Here is a 17,490-nt window from a genome sequence, read left to right on the forward strand (position 1 = left end):
CAGTTAGTATGAAAATTCCATGCTCTTTGATAGGTCGCTCATTTCTTAATCTCTCTTTCATCATTTAACCAGGGTGTCCAGTGACCGGAAAAATCTGGAATTGTGCATGAAGTTTTAGTCCATGGAATTATGAAAGAATTATTCATGTAGTTTTCCTCCTTCCGGGAATTTCGAAATCTTTTATTTCGTATAGATTTCACTAAAGTTTTGCCAGCTCAACACTCATTTTCTGGGCTGAAATGTGTTTGTAGTAATTTTAAGGGCAGGAGCTTGGTAGAATTTTTACAGCTGCATCTAAACACGTCAGACAAGAAAACAGGATCGAAATTTTTAGCGCTTCTGACTTGAGACTCTAGGTTCAAAAACAAAAAGAATAGAATTCCAGACGACGTCAGTATCTACTTATGCGGTCGAAGAACCTTCTTGGCTTGCATTGAATAAACTTAAATTTGCAATACAATGTGTGTGCTGACTAACCTATTCCTTGTCCTTGTACGAGGCATGTTTTTAAAGTAAGTACTGTTTTGACATAAAAAAACAAGTAAATTTTTTCCAAAAATAATTTATTCATTTGAAAGGCCATACTTTACTTTTCTACATAATTCCCATTACTATTGAGGCATTTATCGTATCTTGGGACCAGCTTTTGTATGCCATCGTCAAAGAAGTTTGCCGCCTGATTAGACAACCACTGCTTCACATTCATCACCAAATCAGTGAAGTGTGTGGTGAAAAAATAATGAGTGATGGAATGGTGCGGAAATGGGTTAGGGCCTTTAAAGATGACCGCACAAACATTCATGACGAGGAACGAAGTGGTAGACCTTCAGTCATTACCGATGAACTGATTCAAAAAGTGGACTGTAAAGTGAAAGAGAACAGACGATTCACCATTTCGTCCTTAGCTGAAAAGTTTCCTGCTGTCTCAAGAAGTGTTCTTTATGAAATTGTGTCCGAACGTTTAAATTATCGGAAATTGTGTTCACGCTGGGTGCCAAAAATGACGAAGTGAAAACGACCGTGAAACAGTGGTTGTCCAATCAGGCGGCAAGCTTCTTTGACGATGGCATACAAAAGCTGGTCCCAAGATATGATAAATGCCTCAATAGTAATGGGAATTATGTAAAAAAGTAAAGTATGGCCTTTCAAGTGAATAAATTATTTTTGGAAAAAATTTACTTGTTTTTTTTTATGTCAAAACGGTACTTACTTTAAAAACATGCCTCGTAAGTATATAAATTTAATATTATTTTAAAGTATTGAAGTAATTTGGGGCATTTTAAATTTGTATCTATCGCAGTAATCACGTAAGATTAACCTGAAATTTTGTAAAATTCCTTGGAGAAGCGTGAATTAGGCATAAATTTTTCTGCTTTAAATCGCTGGACACCCTGTTAGCCTTAAAATCTGCTGATCTAGACCTACACGTACTTGAGATTTCTCTTTTTAATTGAAGTAGAATTGTTTGATTATTTATCTTCATTTCAAAATAATAAATATTTTTATCAAGGAATTAGCTAGCTGTTTCTTCTCCAGATAGTTTTGATGACAGCTCTTTGTCATTGAAGAAGTAAATAAATTGCTATACTTCGTCATGTCTTGATGTGTACCACCTCCAAGGTTTTTTGCATCAAACTTGGCTCATGTGTGTGTGGGAAATTCATGAAGGGTACATGATGAAAGTAATAATTTTTTATTGAAAAATTACTCCCAAAAGCCCAGAAAGCTTAACTTGATTATGTTCCCTACCCTTTTAGCGTCTTATTTATTACAGATTATTTATTAGTACGTATTACTTTAAGAATGTTCTTTGATTGTCTTTTTCTTCCATTTGAATTTGTATGCCATTAACTTTGCTCAGGTTTGATTAAAATTCTGTCTAAAACGCATCACTTTGATTCATGATTGATAATGAAAGCCATACTAAGCTGCTCCTGTAATGATGCTAAAATATGCTGCCTCATCTGCATGTTGTAATTTTGTGCATGTTTGCTGATTAATATTTGAATATTGGCACCATCAAACTTTCCGTAGGTTCCTCATTCGTCAAGGTAATGTCTAAATAAAATGTCAAATTCTAGATCATGTTCAAGAAACATTTTTTAGGGCTAAACATTTCACATTTTTCCTGTCAGGTTATGTGTATTCAATGTGCCCAGAATTTTCAGTAAAGGTGTCCCAGATGTATTTTAATTAATTTTCCCTAATGTATAGGATCCATCTCATCTTAATTGAATATGGTATGGTAATTTATTTGTGGACAAATTTGAAGTATGTCTTGGTAATACATGTTCTGACATATGACTTCTTTGTTTGAATTGTGTAAACTGTTGATTTGTTCCATCAACACAGTGTAACGCTTTGTGATGGTCATACTGTCTTTTCAAGCACTTCTTAATTAAGAAAATACATTTTCCATTCCTAGTGAGGATGCCCACTCCAATGCGCCTTCGAGACCTCATTCGGCAGATCCGTGGTGCACGCACAGGTGGGGAGGAAAGAGCAGTGGTGAACAAGGAATGCGCCTACATTCGATCTACATTCAGAGAAGAAGACCCTGTATGGAGGTGCCGAAATGTTGCCAAACTCCTGTATATTCACATGTTGGGGTAAGTTTTAATCTGGTTTTTGGTAGTGGTTAATTCTTCTTCGCAAATATCAGGTTAAACTGCAGTTTTTTCGCAATGAAACTACGGACTGGGAATGATGGGTGATAAAACTTGTGTAGAACATTTTTTCTGGTGTTACAGAAATGCCTCTTCTAATATTTTTCTCATAAAATAATAGAATGACCTATGAAAATGGCACTAAAGTCATTCTTCTCGTAAGACACTGCTTAGTGATCTGCTAGTTGTTTTCTTAAACACTTGCAATGTAGTCATTAATAGGAGTCTTTAACACTGTACGTTCCATACTGAATATCTAGCTAATTTTTATTTGGTTCGCCGCTGAGCAAACAATATTTCTCCAATGTCTGTTGGCTACCCATACATAATAGCTGTTATATCGATGCACAGGTTACACTTCATCCCAATCATGCTTTTTTTAGTTTGAAAAAAATACTGCAGATTCTTGTTATTACGAAGTTTGTGGGACCGAAAAACCGCAGGTTCGTAATAATGAAGATAGTAAGAATGTTCCTTTTAGGAATATTTGCAAAAAAAAACATGCCTTGCCAAAATTTCTAGTTTCTTCAATCTCCTGTACTTGTAGTTGCTCTGCGGAATAGCTTCAGAGTCATGTGTATGATATATGTGATTAAATTATGCCCAGAAATATAAAAAACATGCACAATCATTTGATTTAATCATTAGGAGAATATGGCTAAATGCAAGTTATTGTCATTAATGCCAGCCTTTCCTCGATCATAACATATCACGTATAACAAACTAAGTAATGTAATTGTAATTAACCTGGTAAACAATTGCATCTACTAGGGATAGGTCGATGGAAATCTAATTGACGAAAGATTTATTTGAAACGCAATAGCTTCTTATCATTTAAACAAAATTGAGCATTAATGTCACTCTCTAGATTTTTTTGCAACTAAATAGGTAAATTTCTTACAAAATAATATCTTAAAATACTCTCATTTGGCTTTGAAGTCATCTGCTTGAAAAGTGATCCTAGAAAAAGCAATTTTCATGACCGTACAGCATCAACAACTTATATCCACAACTCCTTGGCTGTAGCATGACAACTCCTTGGCTGTAGCATGAGGCAATTGAGTGTTCATGTCTTCCTGAATACTTAAGTCAAAATACGAACAAATTGCATTCTGAGACCTTTTTCATAAGTTAATAAACCTTTACAAAGCATCAAGAAGAGTGGTTATCCTGCAGAATGCAACACTGCATTGCAATTGGGAACTTGTTTTTTTTATTTCACAGGCGAACAGAAAATTATTTTCTGAATTCAACAAAGAAAACCGCTTGTAGCAGTTAAACCAAAAATTTTATAATACCTAAAAAACATTGTAGGAGTCTGAGCTACGGCCGTTGGAAGGGGGATACGTTACTTGCAAGTTGATGTTATCGATGGCATATCATTCATTTAAGTATGTAATTAGAACAATTATGATGTTTACTAATGCCCTCTTTGCTTTTATATACAATAACTTCATCCATTTATTTGTAGGTACCGGAGAATTCGTCGTTTAGGACTGCCTGTGCTTGAATTATGAGGTGAATTCCAATCAATGCAACTTTTGCTCGCTGATTGGAGACATCTAGGAACATTTTTTGTGCCAAAATAGTGTTATTTTCACAAGGCAGAGGTATTAATGCACAAAGTTTGACAAGGTTGAAAAATATCGGCCAAGAGTTATTAGTGTTCCATCGTGATTGCATTGTAAAAAGTGCTATTACGCTATCGATAAATGTCTAACAGTAATGTAAAAATTGTCAGTGGCGTGTTCACCTCTGTTGTTCACCGTAGATATGACATTTCACGATCAAGCTATCGAGATCAAAACTGTGTGTGAAGTTTATTATTCTATTATTTCAACGAATACTAGTGAGAAAAGACACCTGTGTCACTTGCGTGAGCTAATTTAAGGCTTTAAATCATTGAATAAATAGTCATTTTCATCATAACGAGCTCTATTATTGTAAGTTGTACGTGATGAATATAAGAGTCGTAGTGACTTCCAGTTTATGGTAATTGTATTTGCGTATTTCCCACTTTATTTTTATGGTATATGCTATTGTATTGTTTATGGATTAACCTATATTATTGAAATAGGTTGAAGCTTGTGTGTGTTGGCAGCGGAACCGATTCGTGATCTCACATGTGGATTGTGTGTAGACTGTTTTGCTGTGAATTCGTACTGTCGGATGGATAGGACTACCTTCTCCGCTAGTACGGCATTGCCATATTCAACAGCACAGCTTGTATGCTTACGTTATCCTCCTGTATTACAAGTTTCTTTTACATCTCGATTTGCCGCCGACGCTTAGCAATAATTTGTCATAGCAAATTCTACGAGGGTTGTGGCATCAATTTTTGGTGCCCAAACATCCCCTGCCACAAGCCTTTTAGGCGGTATTATGTAGATGTAGATGAATTTCAGGTGTACTATTCGAATGAGCGGCAACGTTTTCATCCATTTTTCTGATAACTAAAACATACGAAGTGAAACGCTTGTCCTTCATCATCCCGATGTCGCATCATTGATATCCCAAATAATAATCGAGGCACAACAGCAATAGGTAAACTTGCCCATGTATAACAGAACAAAATAAAGTGACGATGAGCGGCTAAATACTCCCTCAAAACAAATTTTACAGCATGCACTCAGCGTATTTACCAACTCCCTACGGTTGTTTAGGCACCTATGATGTCACGCCTGACCTCGGCAACGCTCGGGTGTCTTCGTGCAGTGGTCGGCTCAGAGAAATTTTTCTCGATTTTAGTCAATTTTTTTATTTCTTTTGATGATGAATGGAGAAACTTTAGGTATTTTTGCGGGCCAATATATCCATTTTACTTATTCAAAATAGTTTTTAGAGCAATCGACGACCGATGCAAGTTCCTTATTTTGCGTTAACTTGCGATTTTGACGAGCTGATCTAGCTGCACGTGCGACATGGCTGACGTCAAAAAAAAATTCGCCAGTTGATGGGCAAAGGATTACTTTTTATATTTAAACATCACTCACAATGGCAGCCAACACATGTCAGTGATTACGAATTAACACATTCAGTGTGGAGCAATCCATTGGCGTTGTTACGAAACTCACCTTCCACTTCTTATTTTGTGTTACCCTGGGGTACAGAAATACACTTAATTAAGAAATAAAATGCACCAAAATCACTTTTCACAAATTATATTCTAAATGCCGTAAAGAAAACTAATTGGGCCCAATTTACAATCTGATGTTATACAATTATATTGAGTAATTTCCCTTTCTGTTCCAATGTGCACAATCAAAAATTGTCTATAAATACAACTGAACTCCTGCCAATGGAAATCTTTGGTAAAAGGCGAAACATTTATACGAACTGACTTGAGTTCTACCGTACCTCCTATTTCTTTGCATCCTTTTCTTCTTTCTGCCGATCTATTTAGAACATGTCTCTCTTTTAGCTCTCTCAACACACCAGTATGTTAGCTTTTCTCCCGATCTTTTTAGAACACGTCTATCTCTTAGTTCTCTCCGTACACGACTATGTTAGTTTTCCCTTCTGCATCCCTCACTACCATTATTGCCTCCTCACTACGATTGTTAGTTTTAATTTATTTATTTGAACAAACAATATGGCGGTTTGTTTTCAACGTGGTCCTGTCCAAGTTGAGATGGAGTGTATGGCCTTCAGCAGGCTTCCCTCATTCGACCCGTGTGTGCCATTTTAAAAAATCTGTATTTAAATGGAAGTTATGGCAGGGAAACGTCCCTCTATTTTTCTTTCTTATGCTAACAGCCTATTTTGATGACTTTAATGAAAATCAGGCCCACATTGAGTGTGTTAACCAAAAACAATCATCGTCTTCATCCAAAAATTTGAGAGAGCAATCTTCGTATGCACATCATTGAGTTAATGACCGCAGAGTGCATTAGTATTGAGCCATATTCTTTGTTTTTTGGCTTTGCATTATAAATCAAAGTTTTGGTTGAATTTTAAATAGAAGTCTCAATTTCTTACTTGGAATAACTTACTGGTATTAGTGTCAGGTAATTAGTAAAATGCAGCTCTGGATAATGCCAAGAAGCAATGGGAGCAGACTTTCATTGAGTCAGAAAACACTATGGTTACACAGTCCATCTTCTGCTCCTATATTATTTTTCCTAAGTTAGTTATTGTGTATTCATAAGTTATTTTTCCTAGCCGCATGGATTTGTCTTGGAGATAATTTAATAAAATTTCTCTTTTATAGATATCCTGCCCATTTTGGACAGTTGGAATGTCTGAAACTTATAGCTTCTCCACGTTTTACCGACAAGCGTATTGGATATCTTGGTGCCATGCTTCTCTTAGATGAGCGACAGGATGTGCATCTACTTATCACAAATTGTCTGAAAAAGTAAGTTATGACTTAGAATTTTTATATTTTAGTAATTCTTTAGTACAGGTTATAGTTTGATTTTTAATTGACTTCATGTTTTGATTTGTCCTCACCAGTCAAGAAGTACTTCAAATACTATTTTTATAGTACATCTTGCCTATAATCAATGAATATTTATTTATATTTTATTTATTTCACAGTGATCTTGGAAGCACCACACAGTTTGTTGTTGGGCTGGCTTTGTGCACCCTTGGTGCTGTTGCATCAGCGGAGATGGGTCGTGATCTTGCTGGGGAGGTTGAACGCCATCTTCGATCTCCCAATGCATATGTACGGAAGAAGGCTGCACTCTGTGCCACACGTATCTTACGCAGGGTTCCAGACCTCCTTGAGATATTTTTACCTGCCACGCGTTCACTACTCTCAGAGAAGAATCATGGTGAGATGTCATTATTATAAATCATTAAGTACTTGATAAAATAAAGTAAGGATTGGCTGATACCAAACCTTATACTTTTACTTTTAATTTTCTGATTTTTACCACCTGATTGGCCAATAGAAAGAAATGTTAAACTTTACTACTTGAGTTCCCTGTTGTCAAATGCCATCATTGAGTTTTGCTCTGTGTTTTGCAGACTTCATTTCTTTTGCCATACAAATGATTTTCTGCGTAAATTGTGGAATAAAAAATATCAAGTGGCAGTGGCATAGCCAGGAATTTCGTTCGGGGGGTCCAAAACCATGGTTGCAAATTTTTGAAAAACAGGCTCCTAAACTAATTTTTAACACTTTTCATCAAAAAAACTTCATTTGTCGAAGAAGTCTTTTGTAAACTAATGATTTTTAGATATTTTTTTCTTTTATGAAGAAAAAGAATTGTTTTTATATTTTGGGGGATCCGACCCCCCCAAATCTCCCCCCCCCTGACTACGCCTCTGTCAAGTGGGCTAATGATGTTATGACTTCATGTTCTTACATTTGTGATAATGAGAGTTAAGGTAATGTGGTTTCGTATTTGTTTGAGCCAGGCTAAAAATTTTGGCTGTGGAGTATTGAGTTGGTATTACATCTACAGTGAAAAAGTATCAGACGTGTTATTGGGGCTAGGAGAAAAGATGTTCATATTTGTATCAGTTTCAGCAATTTCCTGTATCAGTCCATTCCTGGTGTGAACAGATGAGAAATCCAGAAGGAATAATAGTTGGGTAAAATGTTTTGGGAATATGCCAGGTGAAGTCTAAAATGTGTATAAGATGGGGTTTGTGGAAGGGGAGATGGGAAATTACCTAATTTTTTGTATGCAGATTGTTGGCAGGCACTTGGTTATTACTTGTGAATTTTTCAAACTAGTTGCAATTTTAATTATGCCTGTTTTTCGTCTTCATTGAATTTTATTCTTAATTTTTTTCTTGGTCAGGTGTATTAATAACTGGTGTAACCTTGATCACGGAGATGTGTGAACACAGCCCTGATACGCTTGCTCATTTTAAGAAGGTCAGTATCAACCATTTTTTTTAATACGTTGTTTGGTCAAAACAATAAATAGGTACATATTTAAGGATTGTACTGCTTGGGGAACATTTTCTTTCAATTCATGACTTATTTCCATTTCTGAAAATTAGGTATTTTTTTCATGTGGAATCCAAATGTTACTTTCTTAATGCTACCAAGTTTTTCTGAAGGCATCAGTGAAAAAATGCTTTTCTTCACTTAGAGGTTTAGAACAACATTTTGAATGGGTAAAAATGTGTTCATTTGAAAATACAGTGAAGGAACTTAAATCAATCCGTCAAGCGTGACTTAAGGCGAATTTGATCTCTTATTGAGTGAAAGCAACACATGCATCCAGCTTTTTCATCTGGTGTAAGTGGTAGAAGTCAATTTCAAATATTTTGCAGCCCTAATATTCTCTAGTTGTGCATTACTAAGTCAAAATAAATGATTGAAGCAGGTAAATAATCCATTTGTGATCATTTTCCTGATGAAGAAGATAAAATTCTTCGAATAATAGATGACAAATACAACTTAGAGCTAAACAAAGCTTATAGAAAAATTATTAATAATTGGAAAAATCAAGGGAAAAGTGTGTGAAACCACATCTGCACGTACTGGGACTGACGAATCAGAAGAAGCCAGATACATAAGTTATGCAGAAATTAATAGAATATCTGATAGTCCTTGATTAATAATAAATAATCACAAATATTTTGTCTTTGCTGATCAACTGAATATAGCTCTTTGAAGTTCTCTCTTTTAATCCAGTTTATAGATTTGCACATTAATTTATGGAATGGGGATAGAACCGACCTAGGCAGGATTCGAACTTGCTCTCCACCACTGTCCCATTCAACCACTGGGTTGGCTGGCAAGGACTTTACACAGCCTCCATTGAGGCAGGAACATAACAAGTGATTGTAATTAAATCAACAAATCTCTTGATTGTTCAATCTCTTGGGAAGACTCACTCTATGTGCCAGTCATATTTTGCCTTTTTTATTTTCCGTGGCTGAAATTCTCCTACGTAACCTCTGCGAGAGCTTCCAAACAAAACGGTTCGTGAGTAGGACAAGAATCGCATGCGACGGCGCATTCAAAGAAAGAATCGGACTCTTTCCACCCTTATGGGGAGTTGCATTCACTGAAGCTATTATTTAAAATTTCGGATCCAGATCCGATGTCTTCCGCGACTTTGGATCCGATGTATCCGATGAAGGGCATATTTCAGCGGATATTTGGATCCGAGGTATCCGATGAAGGGCAATATCCACGGATATTTGCATCCGAGCTATCCGATCCGACCATCCTTACTGAAAACAGAGGACACAAGATCATTTTCATTTTTTTAATCATGGTTGAAGTCCCATCCTATCTCTTATTTTCTCTTGCACCATTCATTTGATACAAGCATTGTTTGGTCTCAAAATTGTTTATCAGTCAGTGTGTTCTTAGAAGTACCTTAAGATTATTTGCATTGAATAAGCTCCATCAACTTGTGAAACATTTAAGTTGTGAATCTTGATTTGTGATTCAAAATATGGCCCTTTGTTGTATCTTTAATATTGGTTGTTGCTCAGCAATTATGAATTACTGATTGATAGGAAATTTTGTGAAAGGAAATACAGAACAGAAACTTAAGCTGGTAGATCAAAGTGTGTGAATGTAAACGATTGAAGTTTTATGTGGATGTGAGTTGAAGGAGAAGTATTTAGTGCAAATTCTGGCCATGATGATTTGCCTCTTGATTTGATCCTTGTTTTGAGTAATACAGTGAGTCCTCGTTCTACGTCACGCCATTTAACGTCATTTCGCGATAACGTCACGAAAATTTTGAGATCGTCATTCGTTTATTGCACCTACGCTTCACGATAACGTCAAGTCTTTTAAATTTCACGCGAAAAAAAGGCGAAGCGGCGGGCGTTGCAGGTTGTTCGTTTTGTGGGCGGTAATACAGTCAAAGCAAAGTGTAGAACGGTGTGTTTATTCTTAATTGCGATTACGGTATTAGCAAAAATTTTGGCAAAAATGAACTCTTACGTAGGTGCGCAAGGTTTTACTTGACATATTGGTTTTCAGGAACCTAAAAAGTGATTTCAAGGCATTTTTCCGTGTAGAACTCGGAGATTTTGTCGTCACTTTTTTTGCCGAGTTCACAATAATTTTGGTTCCTGTAACTGCGACGATGTTTCAGCGATGATGATGCCCAGGCGACGCTCGCCCGGGCGACCACCATAGCGAAGCCGAAAAGCAAATGCTGGAAGATACAAAAATGGAGAGGGATTTACGTCACTGCTGCTATTGTCATCGATGAAGACAGGAACTCGTATTTATGCGATAGTTTGGAATTCCCACCGTAAAAAAATGCCCCAGATATGATACGCTAACATTTTTTTCACGTAGGAATTGTGAGGTCTAGGAGCCGATATTCACTTTTTATATTGTTTCTTATGGGATATTAGGCTTCGATTAACGTCATTTCGTTTATCGTCACATTTTTCAGGAACGGTAAGTGACGTTAAACGAGGACTCACTATACTGCTCTCAGTTCATCTTTGAAACTTAGGTTATAGTTAACTGGAAAATGTATCTGGCTCAGAAAAATGTTCGAATTTGTGATCTCGATGTAGGTAAAAAAAATTGATATAAATATTTTCGGATTGGTGTTAGGCATGGAATTCGGCTGACTCTTTTACTGCATTACATCTGGGTCAGGGTTTATTGCAATTCTCATGCTCTCTCTCCTTCTAGAAGACTTATTTGTTTGTACAAATGCTCAATTTTGGTTGGCATATTAGAGTGCTTGTGTTGGTATTTATGTTTCTAATGTCTGCGAACTGCTACCAATACTTAAACCTTTCCTCAAATCACAACCTTCCCATAGTCAGTTGAGAAATACTTTGCTACAAATGAGTCACAAGTAGTTACTGCTGTCTTTCTTGTTCCTTATTAGCATATGTTATCCTCAGAATGAATTCTTTGACAGTAGAAATTCTCTTTTAAGCAATGAAAATGGTAACATTATTGAGTATCACGATGCAATTAACCTCACAGGTTGAACTAAGAACTGGCTGTCACTCAGCTGTTTTAAGAGAAATGTGGGAGCTAGTGTGTTTAGAAATGGAGTGTTGTTAAAATAGCTCCAGAAATCACTTTGGAAAAACTAGGGCTGACTGATTTTCTTATCCTCCAGCTCAGTGATTTGGTTTTTCTTTCTGGTTGCTCGCAAATTTCAGTCGTATGCGTTAAAATATGCCTTATTTATTAGAACGACCCACAGGTCTTTCCAGGTTTCTATGGCAGACATTAAGGTTATCAGCTACACTATCAACTCTTGGTGATAAATATTCTGGAGTTGAGGTGCCCTTTGGAGAAACTCATGCTGGGGTCGTTCCCATGCATAAAAATTCTTCAGTTGTGTAGCAACACCACCAGACGACAATATTAGTGCAAAAACGATCAATGCTGGAACAATAAATTGAGGTTCCAGTGTATCTCATCGGTGGCATATGTCAGCCAATCTTCCCTTGTAAATGTCCTTCAAAAATAATTTTCATTTGGCTATCATGTCTTATGATGTGGCCAATTAAAAGTTATCTTCCACACAAGGTTTTCTAAAGGCTTCTCTCCTCTCCTACTCTTCTTAGAATTTCCACATTACTCACAAGATCTATACGTATGATTTTCATCATTCCTCTATAACACCACATTTCGAAAGCTTCCAATCTTGATTTCTCTGCTGCTGTTATCGTTAATTTCTCAGTACCATAAAGAAGTATGCTCCAAATGTAAGTCCTAATAAATTGCTTCCCAAATACACGCAAATACTTTGAGATGTAAGAAGAGCCATCTGTTTTAGGAATGCCCTCTGCTTTTAGGCTACTTGACTATTTTGTAGTTATTTTATTATTGTCCCAATATGTGCAGGCTTCCGAACATTAAAATGGAATTATAGCAGTCTCTGTCACGTACAGTTGGATATTTCAGTTTTAGGAATTTGATGGTTATTTTCCCTTACAAAAAAGATGTTAAAGAAGTGGCCATTTTGAATGAGATTTCATCAAACAGTTGTGACATGCTTATTGCTAGAGAATGCACCACGTCCCTTGCCCATCCCCTCGCTTCTGTCTTGGGAATTTACCAGTACGTGAATTTTTGAATGGAATCATGACTAGGCACTTAAATTGTTTCAGGATATTTCATCATTTCCTCTGGTCCATCCCTATGTTGATATTAGAACTATCTTAGATTAGGAATTCTTGAACTGGTTCTGCAACTGAAGAGAGTTGACGTTATCATTTTCAAATCTTGTAAAATTCTAGTTTTTGGTAGCCTAAAAGCTCAAGCTACCTTAAAAGTCATTCTATATGTGTGAAACTTAGGTAATTTGTTTATACATAATAGCCAACTACATTGACAAATATCAGTTGAAGGAGAAGTGTTACATCTCTGTGAACCTTAGTGCCTTTAATTATGCTGGATAACAATGTTTCAGATATATATTTCTGTTGCTAAAATTACAGGAGAAATTTATCTGGAGGACAACACCTCATTTTAATGCCTGGTGTTTATTGGTATCATTAGGTGCTTGTCTATGTGTCTCGTAAATTTAAGCTAGTAATACAACATTGGGTGTTAATATCCGTGGTTATTTAAACTCTGAGGGTATTAATGTTTCTTTTAGTTTGTCAAAGTTTGGCTTTTTAGGCATGCAAATAGTTACTATTTGGGTAGTCTTTAGTGAAGCACTTTGTTGCGTTTATCCCCTTCAATTTTGATCCCTTCTTTTTTTTATTAATGATATAAAATGAGCATCAAGGCCGAAAGAAATAATGTGCAGTTTCAAAAAGTAATCTCCACTGTAACTCAGGAGCTATTTTCAATTTTGCTTTTGTTACACTAGCGTAAGCTTGTAATAAGACTGTCATGAGAGAAGTTCTCTTTTTTTTTTAATATTGAGTGTTCATTCTCCTTGGATCCAATAATAACTTTTTTAAATTCTAATTATACTTTACTCTTCATCATTGCTGAGTATAGTAGGAGATTTTGCTATCACTTTGTTAAGTCATCTTTCATGGAAGTTGGTTGGGTATAATTGTCCAGTTGCATTTATGTTGTTGAACTTAAATATCTTGCACATGCATGGAGTGTACTGTTGTGCTAGTTGAGAAGGTCCTGCATGAAGCTATTTCAAGAGTTATTATATTATGGTGTCAGTTAAGAAAGAGTTTACATAAAGGTACATACCTAAGCCTTGAGACTTAGGTGTGTACCTTTATGTGAAGCTCAAGTTAATGTGGAGTATGAACGTAGGATTTCTGTGGTCTGTTCTTCGAGTAAAATTTTTAGTCGAAGTTTTCCATTCATAATGTGCAGGAATACTTAATGTTGTCCCTCAGTGGGAATTAAGAAGTTTGAAAATTGGAAAGAACTTTTATTTCCCATTTCTCAATACTTTGCCTACTTTTCCAGCTATTCACGTTGAAAAATGTATGCCTTTATCCCTTTCACTGAGAAGGTGATGGCATCGTGAACTTGTGCTAAGAGAGGTACTTCTACCCTACTCCTCAGCATTTTATATGGTGCTCGCATGATTCATTGATACATATTAATGTTTTTCAAGCAATTCTTTTCCTAGTCATGAAAAGTGGGTGTTACTGAAAAAAGTAGGTCTTGGAAAATTTATTATTTTGAACTTGTGAGATAATGGGTAAAAGGAGATGCTTTTATTGTTGCAACTTAACATTATCTTCTATATGCCAAACTCTTTTAAGGAATTGATATTTCTGGACTGAGATAACAATCCCATTGTCCTCTTTAAGTATTTTTATAAATCAAACATTTAATTTGGATCCTTGGTAATAATGCGAACTTCTTATTCCTTAACTCTAAATGGTAACCACTGTTCTTTGTAAAAGAAAAACATCCTAGCTTGACCACCACTATTGAGTGAGGTAGGAACACCCATTTTATTGGTGGGTTAATGATATGTGGTAGGTAATCCTTTAGGACCTGCAAGGTTTTTCCAGACGTAGTGTACGTACCATCTTCATAAAATGCATTGTAACCTAGGCAGAAAGAGATAATATGGCGACAAAACAATTACATATCTGCTACATCTCACTTTCTCTATATAGGGTGGCATCATCTGTGATTGTTATGTAGGGAATCGTATGATAGCAGGGTGCTGATTATACATGTAATGGAGGGAGAAGCCGAGTGCATTAATTGAAAAACATGTTTAACATGTTCTCTGTCACTTTCAATGCAGTTTTGTCCTTGGTTTTTTTCCTTTTCTGCAGCTTACTTGCCTATTCAATTGAAATACTCATTGTTTTGTTCAATTTCAATGATTTTCTTGCTGTTGTTTGAATTAATTGCTCCAGCATACTTCACTAACTATGATTGAGGGCCTGGGTGCAAGAAGAACATACGTTGTCTTACATCATTTCTTTTGATATTTTTGACCCTGTACACGTTATTGTCCAGCGACAATTTGTTTGGGTTCCTGGATCCTCTGCCATATTGTCGTCCATTCTAAGACTGAATTCAATTCCCTAAAGGTGGTTGACGCATGACTAAATTTGGTCTCACAGCAAGTTCAATGCCTCCTATTCAAGCTGAGGTCTGTAAATTTCTCTTTTATGGCTATAAGGTCACTACTCTGAAGTTTGGGAACACCAGTCTTCAGCCCACTCTTGAAGTGACTTAGTCAAGATACGACCTGCTCAAATCTCAAACACGAGCCTTCGCATGGAGATACATATATGACATATCAAATGACTGAAGTAATTGCAACTTGCTTTTGTGGGGCACACAAATTTAATGATTCTCATGACTCACCATGATAAAATGTTGCCATTTGTATAATTAGATTACTTAGCGCATGAAAGCCTTGCGTGTGGGCATAATGTAGTGAAGCTACTAACGCAGGAAAGAATAGGAGTTTGACACCAATGTGTACGATAGGGCAGTATCATTATTGGCAAGCATTTCATTTTGTACTGCTGCGTAGATTTTAAATGGCTTGCTAAAGTTTCATGCTCCTTGGTTGCCTCTTGACTTCTCAAGTTGTTTTTGATGCCGAGCATGTAATATTTTTCTTAAAGGATCTAGATTGATGTTTGCTTACGTGCGTGCAAAATACACTGCTGTAGTTCTCCATTATGTTTTACTTGCCTGAAATAATGGAACCACTGGTTTGACAAGTATTATTTTTCATAATTGATAAACTTTATGTTGTTGTTTTCTGATTATCTTGTGCCATATTTATGACGAATCAATTTACAGGTCGGAAAAATTAGGTCTCCAAATTTATGTCACCAAAAAAACATTAATTTATTGAATATATGAATTAAATATGTATGTCATTGGAGACCTCACAGTTTTTTTCTATTTTTGTGCATAATCCCTGTTGCCATCTACACTTTTTTTACATGGCGTAGCATTTTTCATATTCCCATGTCATAGAATTCCCACCACATACTGCAGTTGTTGAATTACCTATTCTTACTGCTCCTCTAGAAATGGGCAGGCTGCATTAACTCATTGCCGATATTTATCCTTGGTGAGCTTCCTTGGTAGCAACCTTTAATGCATATTGTACATATGTGTATGTTTGGTCAAAATCTTGTTGTTAGCAGTCAGGAAATCCTATTTTTTTTCTGGATATCCAATGGCCACTTGTAAAATTTATAAAATCTGTCTAGAAACATAGTTGAAAAACAAATGCAGTGAGTGATTTTTAAATTTCCTATTGTTTCAGAATTCAATCAAAAGGTTAGGCCAAATGCAACCAGCACTATAAGCTCCTTTTTCTCGTATTTTTATTGCTTTCACAGAACTCGAAATGTGAAAATCAGGTTTTTAATCAATGAAATTAATGTTCAAAGCTAAATGAACTAAATTTTATTTTTTCCTACTATGTACTTTCAGTCACCTGCAGACATAGCTTCATAAAAAGTAGAGACTATTTCAATATGATTATGAAAGAGGCCAAATGAGGGGCCTTGACCATTTCCTTGAGATTTCACACTCACGATCACGTCCAGGGCCATTTAGCATTCAGAAAGATTCAGTTCCAGATCTTGAGGGGAGTGTAGGCTGGAATAACCTGATGACGAAATACAAACTTTAATTTTATAAGCTATGTCTTCTGTCCAAACTAACTCTTCCTGGAAAACATCTTGAGTTCAAGGAAATTATTAATTATGTTATCAGTGTTACTTAATTCATATGAAGCAGCAAGAATAAATTATTTTCACTTTTTTGTGTTGTTTTAGTTTGCTTTGAGGACTCGTTTAGAGTTATCTTCTCTGAACCACGTAAACTTTTAACAGGGTTATTGCCATTCTGTCCCATTTTCCATTGCCCCAAATACCAAGTGATTCAAAATGAATAGTGGGGTTTTAATGTTTTGTAATATATAATCTCACTAAATTTACGGCCATAAGTGATGTATTAATGAAATATCTAATCAAACAGTTTTATGTAGAGATGGGTTGAATAGCATTTTTCTTAAATTTGAATATCGAATAAGAATATTTGATTATTTTCTGAATACCTCACTTGAATATTGAACACTGCATTACCGAATACTGAATATGCATTTTTCAACCTATTTTAAATATAAGTGACAGTTAAAATTTAAAAAATGCCGAACACTTTGCAAGTCGTTCAACTTCAATATGGCTCTTTAATCCTGATGCAACTATTACCCACGATTACATCAAACTTGCACGCATTGAGTACCACAATTATTTTTTTTTTTTATTAAATGCATATTGAAGGTTGTATCATTAGTAATGCTTCACTGCATTTATGGAAAAACGTAAGCTGAATAAAAAATTGACAATTACTATATAATTGGAATGTGTAAAATGTGAATGTCATCATGCAACAGGGAGTCAGAAAAGGAACAGCCAATCACGCGTGCATTTGAAAGTATAGATACATCCTTCCAAGTGCTGTTCTCGTGGAGGCATCAGCATT

At 35.8% G+C, this 17,490-nt stretch overlaps 1 protein-coding gene and 1 pseudogene across 6 annotated transcripts in view; one reads left to right on the forward strand and one right to left on the reverse strand.

Moving 5' to 3' along the window:
* Positions 1–17,490, forward strand: part of LOC124164834 (AP-1 complex subunit gamma-1) — a 92,205-nt gene that overhangs the window by 47,318 nt on the left and 27,397 nt on the right. For all 6 annotated transcript variants that reach the window (XM_046542036.1, XM_046542033.1, XM_046542035.1 and 3 more), the window contains 4 exons: positions 2,426–2,609; positions 6,877–7,023; positions 7,206–7,444; positions 8,423–8,499. In XM_046542036.1, coding sequence (XP_046397992.1) covers positions 2,426–2,609; positions 6,877–7,023; positions 7,206–7,444; positions 8,423–8,499 — 647 coding nt within the window. The remainder of the gene's footprint in view (positions 1–2,425; positions 2,610–6,876; positions 7,024–7,205; positions 7,445–8,422; positions 8,500–17,490) is intronic.
* Positions 5,909–6,021, reverse strand: LOC124166150 (annotated as a pseudogene).

The sequence above is a fragment of the Ischnura elegans genome, chromosome 9, assembly GCF_921293095.1.
Source record: "Ischnura elegans chromosome 9, ioIscEleg1.1, whole genome shotgun sequence".
Classification (NCBI taxonomy): Eukaryota; Metazoa; Arthropoda; class Insecta; order Odonata; family Coenagrionidae; genus Ischnura; species Ischnura elegans.